This window comes from Phyllostomus hastatus, unplaced genomic scaffold, assembly GCF_019186645.2.
Source record: "Phyllostomus hastatus isolate PE091 unplaced genomic scaffold, TTU_PhHast_1.1 phas_contig_1, whole genome shotgun sequence".
NCBI classification, from domain to species: domain Eukaryota; kingdom Metazoa; phylum Chordata; class Mammalia; order Chiroptera; family Phyllostomidae; genus Phyllostomus; species Phyllostomus hastatus.
The window spans coordinates 48,678,090-48,687,812 of record NW_025333498.1 but is presented as its reverse complement, the minus strand read 5'-3'; the positions used below and the strand labels follow the sequence as shown (position 1 = coordinate 48,687,812).

The window sequence follows — 9,723 nt, the reverse complement described above, 5'->3', positions numbered from 1 at the left end:
TGCGACACTTTGGTTTGCAGCCTGTGCTCAATCCACTGAGCTATGCCAGCCAGGGCTTGAAATTTTGTTTACTTATGAAAACACCTTACCTGATACAATTAAGTGAAAAATAGCAAATGCAACTGCAAACACACATAGTTAATGTGTTATTTTGTCCATAATGTCTTTCTTAAAAATTTTTATTTTATTTTTTAAAAGACTTTACTTATTTTTTTTTAGAGAGGTAAAGGGAGGGAGGAAGAGAGGACTAGAAACATGATATGTGAGAGAAACATCATTTGGTTATCCCTTACATGCCCGCAACTGGGGACCTGGCCCACAACTCAGGCATGTACCCTGACTGGGAATCAAACTGGTGATCTTTTGGTTTGTAGGATGATGCCCGACCCCACTGAGCCACACCAGTCAGGGCATCTCAAAATGTTTTTTTAAGTCAAATTAGAGAAGATGACAATTGAACTGAGGTAGAGTTGCTAGTGGAGATAGGATTCTTTTACTGAGTCATGGGAAATGTGTTTTGGGAACCCATGGGGACTTGAGGCAAGATTTATTAGAGGGAAAACAAAAGACTGCCACCTGGTGCCCAATGTCTCATCCCCAAGCAGGTGGCTAAGCTCCATCTCACTGCAGGGCCTCTGGGGCCACACCAAGCTCAGGAGGAGGTCCAGGACCCAGAGCTGCTGTGCCATTAGCCCAAATTGGCATATGAAGTCTCAGTAGTATAATTTAGTCTCTGTTACACTCATTTTGGGCACCGTGATTCAGCTTCAAGGCTGCCAGAGCAAAACCTGTGCCACTGCTACACAGAAAGAAAGAACGTGAATGAGCCCCTTAGTTAAGCTCTGATTATATTTCCTTTGATTTGGGAAGGGGTAAGCTTTCATTAAAACTAACCAATCTTCTTTCTAATTCTTCAAGGGCTTGTGCTGGGCCCTCCCCCTATCCAATCCCTTTCTTGGACCTTCCAGGTTTCTGTGCTGTTATCCTATTCAATTTTTTCCTAGATTTTCCCAGGACAAACTCCCCTTTATGATCATTATTTTGGCTCTTACTGCCATGCCTCATAGTTTTGTATGGACATCAGACTTTTACTGCACATGCTTCAGCAGAGGAATTTCAACTTTACTGGTTTATCCCTTCCCCCAGTAACCTATGGAAAGGAGCTGATTGTTCCCCAGGAGAGATTAGAAAGCCAGTCCTTCCTCCCTACTTGGTGGGGGATGGAGGGATGTTAATCCTCTTGGCAGAGCAATGTGGCTGTCCCCTGGAGTGTGCGGAAGTAGTAGCTTCCAGACTTAATCAGACTTAATGCCCGATGCAGCTTCCTAGTTAATCAGGTTTAATGTCTGATTCCATTTACTCCCTTACTTTGTTAATAACTAATTAAACAACTACCTACTGTAATAGTAGGAAGGTTTAAAATTAGTTAATGAAGGGAAATGTAGAGAAAAGAGTGTGCAGACAGATGTAGTAGCATGGACTTCTGGTAGGAAGGGGAGATGAATATAAGGATTTAAAATATAACCAGGGTGGCTGAAGGGGTGTGAATGATGGGAGGGTAGTACTGATGCAAGTGTTCCAGGGTCTGAGGACCTCATCCATGGTGAGTTCTTGGCTTTGTGGAGGAAAGAATTCAACTGTGAGCCAGCATAGATTTTAAAGTGAAAGTAAGCTTATTAGTGACATAGTAAGACAGAGAGTGGGCTATTCCACAGATAAAGTCACCCCCTTTCAGTGGAATTTGTTTCCTTTTTTGAGGTTCATTTAATCAGGAATTAGGGTATTTCACGTGGGAGAAGATATTCAGCATCTCCCCAGGAAAAAAAATGTAGACATTTCTCAGAGGAACTCTGTTGGCCATTTTGTGTCTTTGCATGGGCTTTCTGTTTTTGTGGGTTGTGCCCTTAGCATGCTAATGTGTTGCAATAAGCATATAATGAGATTAGAGATTACAGTTAGGTAAATTAATTGTCATGTTGGATTTCTGCAAGTTTTAGGCCATAGATCCAGTGGGGGTATGTTCTTCCTTCTTGACAACTCCTGTAGTTTTTATCAATTGCAGCTATTCTGCCACATACCCTTTCTCAGGACTGGGTGGGCCTGGGAATGTTGAGAAGGTCATATCAGGCAGATGTTATCTTTAAGATGTTATCATAAAAAGTCGTGTCATAGCCCTGGCTGGCGTAGCTCAGTGGATTGAGCATGGGCTGCAAACCAAAGTGTTGCAGGTTAGATTCCCAGCCAGGGTACATGCGCTGGGTTGCCAACGTGCCATAACCCCCAGCAACCACATGTTGATGTTTCTCTCTCTCTCTCTATCTCCCTCCCTTCCCTCTCTAAAAGTAAACAAATAAAATCTTTTAAAAAAAAGTCGTGTCTTAATTCTAAGAGCAAATGACAAGTCAATAAAGGTTTTAAAGGGGCTTTGAGGAGCAAGGACTGGGTTGGTATGAAGGGAGGATCAGGAAGATTATTCTTTCTGTTATTCACTGCTGTAGAGTGAATAGTAAATTCAAGGGGAAGGTAAAGAGGAAATGAATGATGTAAACACTTAGGGCCCATTCAGCTCACAGAAGTGGGTGATCATTGTACTACAGCATAGTCACTGGAGAAGGAGAAGTATGGATGATATCAGAGTAAAATCAATGAGATTTTCTGATAGACAGGATATAAGGAGGTGAAGGAGGTTCCGCAGTCTGGGGACTACAATATTTATAACTTATTATCAATCACTAGAAAAGATATAAAACATGAGGCCGTATAGCATATATGTTAGCAAAATTAACACAGAGACCATAGACAACAATGAAACTGGAGTATAGTGGGGGCTGGAAGGGTGGTAGAGGCTATAATGACCAAAGGATTAAGTGGGGAGAACAGCAATGAAGGAAAGGGAGAACTTGTATAAGAAATGGAATTATATGATTAAAATGTTGTAGTGGACTGTTTGCTATTTCAAGGTATGCAGGAAAAAAAAATCTAAGAGAGACCGAAAAAGCTGTGAGACCAGCCTAAGATTTCATCTAGGGGAGAGAAAAAAAAGTTAGTACCTAGAACGGGATGGAGGACAGTGTGAAAGAATCAAGTTGGTTTCTGCAAATTCTGTTGAGTCCAGTGTATTAAAATATTGATTTAATTTGTATATTTTGGCAGTGCTAGTGATATGTGGGAACCTGTACCCCAGGATTAGCAACAAACCTGTGGGATTTCATCTATAGCAGAGGTTGGAAAGCCACAGCTCCAGGGCCAAATCTGGTCCCCAGCTTGCTTTTGTAAGTAGCTTTACTGGATCATGGCTGCTTTAGAAATACAATGGCAGAATTGAGTAGTTGTGACAGAGTACTTTTGGCCTGCAAAGCTAAATATATTTATTACCTTGCCTTTTAAGAGAACATTTGCTGGTTCGTGATCTAGAGAAACTGAGGAATGAGTTTACTTCCCAGTGAAGCATAATTTTAGAGATAAACTGATTTAATTTAAAAAAACACCCCACAAATACATGGAGATTAAACAACATACCGCTAAAAATGACTGGGTCAAAGAAGAAAAAAGGTGAGATCAGCCCCAGTCACTGAGCTGCCTCTAAGGACTCAGCAACCTCCTCCTTGAGCTCCTTTGCTTTCTGACATCCAGTACCTCCAACCTGCCTTCTTCTGCCACAGCTTTCTGCAGACTGTTTCCACCAAAGAAATGGCACCATATTGCATGTCTGCTATCCATAACCTCCCCTCTTTCTATCCCTTTGACGATGCAAGTAAGGGTGATGATCTGCTTCTTGCTGGCACTGGGGATTATATCCATGTAAGAATTCAAAAGAGAAACAGCAGGAAGACCCTTACTACCTTCCAAGGGATCATTGATGAATACAATAAAAAGAAACTAATAAAAGCATTTAAGAAGAAATTTGCATACAATGGTACTGTAATTGAGCATCAAGAATTTGGAGAGGTAATTAAGCTACAGAATGAACTATGCCAAAACACCTGCAAGTTCCTTTCAGAGATTGGACTGGCTAAGGACAACCAGCTAAAGGTTCATGGGTTTTAAGTGCTTTGGGCTCACTGAAGGTTAAGAGAGGGTTTCCTTGCAAAGAGTAGTATTTCCCTTCTGTCCCTTGTCACAAGTTTGAAAACCTCACAGCTTATATAATATAACCTTTTAGGGTCTGTTTTTAACTTGGATTAGTGTAACTCCTTTATACAATAAACTGAAAAAAAAAAGGTGAGATCAAAAGATATGAAAGACAAATGAGAATGGCAATATAACCTATCAAAACTTCTAGGATGCAGCTAAAAGAGTAATAAGAGGAAAGGTTATATTATTACAGGCTTATCTTAAGAAACAAGAAAAATCTCAAGTAAACAACCTAACATTACATCTTAAAGAACTAGAAAAAGAAGAATAAAAGCAGTCCAAAGTCAACAGAAGCATGGAAATAATAAAAATTGGAGCAGAATTGAGTGAAACAGAGAACAAAAAGACTACACAAAAATTAATGCAACAAAGGTTCTCTGGTTCTATGAAAAGATTAATAAAATTTACAAACTCCTGGCTATACCCACTAAAGAAAAAAGAGAAAAGACTCAAATAAGCAAAATTAGAAATAAAAGAGAAGTTGCCATAGATACTACAGAAATACAAAGGATCATACTAGAACACTATGAAAGACTATATGCACCAAATTTAATGACTGAGAAGAAAAAGATAACTTCCTAAAAACATATAACCTTGCTAGAATGAATCATGAAAAATTTGAATATCTAAATAGACCAATCAACAGTGAGGAAATTGAAACAGCCATCTAAAACCTCCCCCAAAATAAAAGTCCAAAACCAGATGACTTCACTAGTGAGTTCTACCAAACACTCAAAGAAGATTTGCTACCTATTCTCAAACTCTTCCAAAAAATTGAAGAAGAGGCAATACTTCCTAACAGCTTTTATGAGGCCAACATAACCCTGATACCAAAACCTGACCAGGATAACACACATATACACAATAAAACTACAGATCAATTTCTCTGATGAATACAGATGCAAAAATCCTAGAAGAAATACTAGCAAATTGAATACCATACATCAAAAAGTACAACATCATGATCAAGGGGGGTTCATTCCAGGAGCATAAGCATAGTTCAACATATACAAATTGATCAATGTAATACACCATATTAATAAAACAAAAGATGAAAATCATATGGTCTTATCAATAGATATAGAAAAATCACTTGATAAGATACAATATACATTTATGACTAAAACATACAATATGATGGATATAGAAGGAAAGTACCTCAGCATAATAAAGGACATACATATATAACAAACTCTAAGCCAGTATTACACTCAATGGTGAAAAACTGAGTTTTTCCTCTAAGAGCAAGAAAAGACAAGGATCCCCACTCATACTACTTTTATTCAATATAGTATATATTTTTTAAAGATTTTATCCATTTTTGACAGAGGGAAAGGGAGAGTGAAGGAGAGAGAGAGAAACATCAGTGTGTAGTTGCCTCTTGTACACCCCCTACTGCAGACCCAGCCCACATCCAGGCATGTGCCCTGACCGGGAATTGAACCAGTGACCCCTTGGTTCATAGGCAGGCACTCAGTCCACTGAGCCATACCAGCCAGGGCATTATTCAACATGGTATTGGAAGTCCTAGCCAGAGTAATCAGGTAAGAGAAAGAAATAAAAGGAATCTAGATTGGGAAGGAAGAAGTAAAAGTGTCACTTTTTGCAGATGCCATGATTCTTTACATAGAAAACCTTAAAGACTCAACCAAAAGACAAAATTTGTATGATACAAAATCAGTGTGCAAAAATCCACTGCTTTCATATATACTAACAATGATATTTCAGAAAAAGTATTGAAAATAATTCCTTTTGCAATTGTGATGAAAAGAATAATGTATCTATGAATAAAGTTAACAAATGATGTGAAGGAACTATATACTGAAAACTACAAAGCATTATTAAAAGTGATTGGAAAAGGGACAATAAAATGTAAAGATATTCTGTGTTCATGGATTGGAAGGATTAACATTGTTAAAATGTCCATATTAACCAAAGCAATATACAGATTTAATGCAATCCCCATCAAAATCACAATGACATTTTTTAAAGAAATAGAAGAAAAATATCATTTGATTTACACGGAACCACAAAAGACCCTGAATAGTCAAATCAATCCTGAGAAAAAAAGAATGAAGCTGGAGGTATCATAGTATCTGATTTCAAATTATACTATAGAACTATCATGATCAAAACAGCATGATATTCACAGAAAAGCAGACACACAGACCAAAGGAACAGAAGTGAGAGCCCAGAAATAAAACTACATGTATATGGGTAAATAATTTTTGACAAAGAAGCCAAAAACATACAATGGAAAAAAGAAAGCCTCTTTAATAATCGGTGCTGTGAAAATAGGAAAGCCACAAAAAAAAATAAAACTAGAGTATAGTTTGTTCCCATGTGCAAAAAATAATTCAAAATGTATCAAAGACCAAATATAAGATCTGAAACAATAAATTAAATAGAACAAAACAGAGATACTAAGCTAATGGACCTTGATCTTAGAGAAAATTTTATAAATTTGATCCCAAAGGCAAGGGAAGAAGAGGCAAGAATAAATGAGTGGGACTATATCAAACTAAAGAGCTTCTATACACCAAAAGAAACTGCCAACAAAACAAAAAGGCAACCAACAAAATGGGAGGAGATATTTGAAAACAACATTTCTGACAAGGAGTTAATATTCCAAATATATAAAGAACTCATACAACTCAACACCAAACAAAAAACAGTTAAAAAATGGGCAGAGGACCTAAAAGACATTTATATGTCTTCCCAAGAAGACATACAAATGGTCAATAAATATATGAAGAGATGCTGAACTTTGCTAGCCATTAGGGAAATGCAGATTAAAACTACAATGAGATATCACTTCATACCTGTTACAATGGCTGTTATCAACAAGATAGGTAATAACAAGTGTTGGAGAGGCTGTGGAGAAAGAGTAATCCTCATTTACTATTTGTGAGAATGTACAGCCACTATGGAAAATACTATGATTCCTCAAAAAACTAAGAATAGTGTGCCATATAACCCAGCAATCCCTCTTCTGGGTATCTACTGAAAAATTTCAAAACATTTATTTGAAAAGATATATGCACCTTTATATTTATTGCAGCATTAGTCTCAGTGGCCAAGACATGGAAACAACCAAAGTGTTCTACAATGAAGGATTGTATAAAGAAGATGTGGCATATGGAATACCATACCACTCAGCCATAAAAAAGATGAAATACAGCCATTTATGGCAATATGGATGGACCTTGAGAACATCATACTAAATGAAATAAGTCAGTTGGAAAAAGCTAAGAACCATATGATTTCACACATATGTAGGATACAAAACTGAAACTCATAGACAGAAAATAGTATGGTGGTTACCAGAGGGAAGCAGTTAGGGGGTAATAAATGGTAAAGGAGACCAAATATATGGTGATGGAAGATGATTTGACTGTGGGCAGTTGGCACACAAGGCAATACAAATCATGTATCATAGAAATGTACACTTGAAACCTATATAATCTTATTAACCAATGTAATCCAAATAAATTTTTTAAAATTAAAAAAATTGTTGAACAGAAATTGAGAAGTCAAATAATAGGTACAGAAAAAAATGAAATTTTATTCATATTTCTACTACAATGATGAATCTACTATTCATTCAATCTTTCATTCATCTAATAATTATTGAGTGCATACCACCTGCCAGGCAAACAGCAAGGGACCAGCTGGAAAAGTTAATCACATTGGAGCTTCATGCCTGCAAGTGGGGAAGAGCGGTAAAGAGAAAAAATAAAAATGACAGTAAAATTCTATAGATTGTGGATGATGATGTGTATTGCAGACAGAAAAAAAGAAGAGCCTGAAAGGAGGATATAGTGAGAGTGGGGATAGGTACTTAAAATAGGGTGGTTAGAGGAGGCATTACTTGATACACAGACATTTGAGCTGGGACCTCATGGAGGTAAGGAAGGTTGCCATGTGGCTTTCTTGAAAAGAAGCTGTCCACAGCAGGAGCAAGAGGGCAAATGCCCTAAGGAAGCAACATGCCTGTTATGCTTGCAGAGTAGATGGAGGTGAGCATACCTGCAGTGTCATGAGCAATGGAGTGGAGTGCAACTGAAGGAAAAAATATGAAAGAAGAAATAGGGGAGGCAGCCAAGAGGGGTGATTGTAGGGATTGGCTTTTTCTCTGAATGAGAGGTAGATCTTAGAAAATTATGAAAAAAGGAGTAGTATGATTTGAATTATATTTTAAATGATCACATTGCTAGCTACTGAAGAATAAATTGTAAGAGGCCTGGGTAGGTGGAGGTGAACCAGTTAAGAGGTAATAATCCAGATCAGAGGCACTGTGGTTTAGAATAGGGTGATACAGTTGAAGTGACAGCTTCAACAGGACTTGCATTTGGATTGCATGTGAAATATAACACAAAGGACAGGCTAGTATGGCTCCAAGGTTTTGGGGCTGAGCAACTGGAAACATGATGGAGCCTGTGGGGAGAAAGAAACTCTAAGTAGAAGATTAGGAGACTGAGTTTAGACCTGTTAAGGTTATAAGCAAATTCTAGCCAAAATGGAGGCATAAGTAGATACACTTTACTCCTGTGCACAACCAAAAGGAAGAAAACAAACAAACAAAAACAACCAGAACTGCCAGGAAATTGAACTGTATGGGAAGTCTGCCAACCAAGAAGTTAAAGAAGAAACATTCATCCAGACTGGTAGGAGGAGTGGAGATGGGCAGCCAGGGAGGAGAGGAGTGCAGCAGGTGACAGCTGGTGGACTAGGTGGTCCCACATTCATATGTGGATAAACTGAGAGGAACCACTGGGGAGCAAGATAGAGTGTGTAATACAGGGTTCCTGTGTGGGGAAATAAAGCCTCAAAAGCTCTTTTGTAAAAACCTGTAGGGGATGCAGCAGCGGGAGAAACTCCCAGTCTTGTAGGAGAGTCCACTGGAGGAACCCACAGAGTCCTAGAATGTACACAAACCTACTCACCCAGAAATCAGCACCAAAAGGGCCCAATTTTCTTGTGGGTAGTGGGGGAAGTGACAAAGTGAGGCAAGAGCCCAACAAGGAGCATTGTTCCCTCTTAGATCCCTGCCCCACATACAGCACCACAATACAGTGATGTGGGTTGTCCCACCCTGGTGAATACCTAAGGCTCTGTCCCTTAAAACATAACAGGTGTGACAAGACAAAGAAATAGGGCCCAAGTGAAAGAACAGATCAAAGCTTCAAAAAGAAAACTAAGTAATGAAGAGATAGCCAACCTATCAAATTCAGAGTTCAGAACATTGGTAATCAAGATGCTCACAGAAACGGTTGAGTATAGCTGCAAAATAGAGGAAAAAGTGAAGGCTATGCAAAGTGAAATTAACAAAAATATACAGGGAACCAGTACTGAAGGGATGGAAACTGGGATTCAGATGAACAACTTGGAACAGAAAGAAGAAATATACATTCAACCAGAATAGAATGAAGAACAAGATTTGAAAAAAATGAGGAGAGGCTTAAGAGTCTCTGGGACAACTTTAAACATTACAACACGTGATTCATAGGGGTGCCAGAAGGAGAGGAGAAAGAACAAGAAATTGAAAGCTTATTTGAAAAAATAATGAAAGAAAACTTCCCCAGTCTG

At 38.2% G+C, this 9,723-nt stretch overlaps 1 protein-coding gene across 1 annotated transcript; it reads left to right on the top strand.

Moving 5' to 3' along the window:
- Positions 1–3,705: 3,705 nt before the first annotated feature.
- LOC123813633 (eukaryotic translation initiation factor 1-like) lies at positions 3,706–4,047 on the top strand. Its single transcript, XM_045830739.1, has one exon. The coding sequence runs from the start codon at positions 3,706–3,708 to the stop codon at positions 4,045–4,047; it is 342 nt and encodes a 113-aa protein (XP_045686695.1).
- Positions 4,048–9,723: the final 5,676 nt, after the last annotated feature.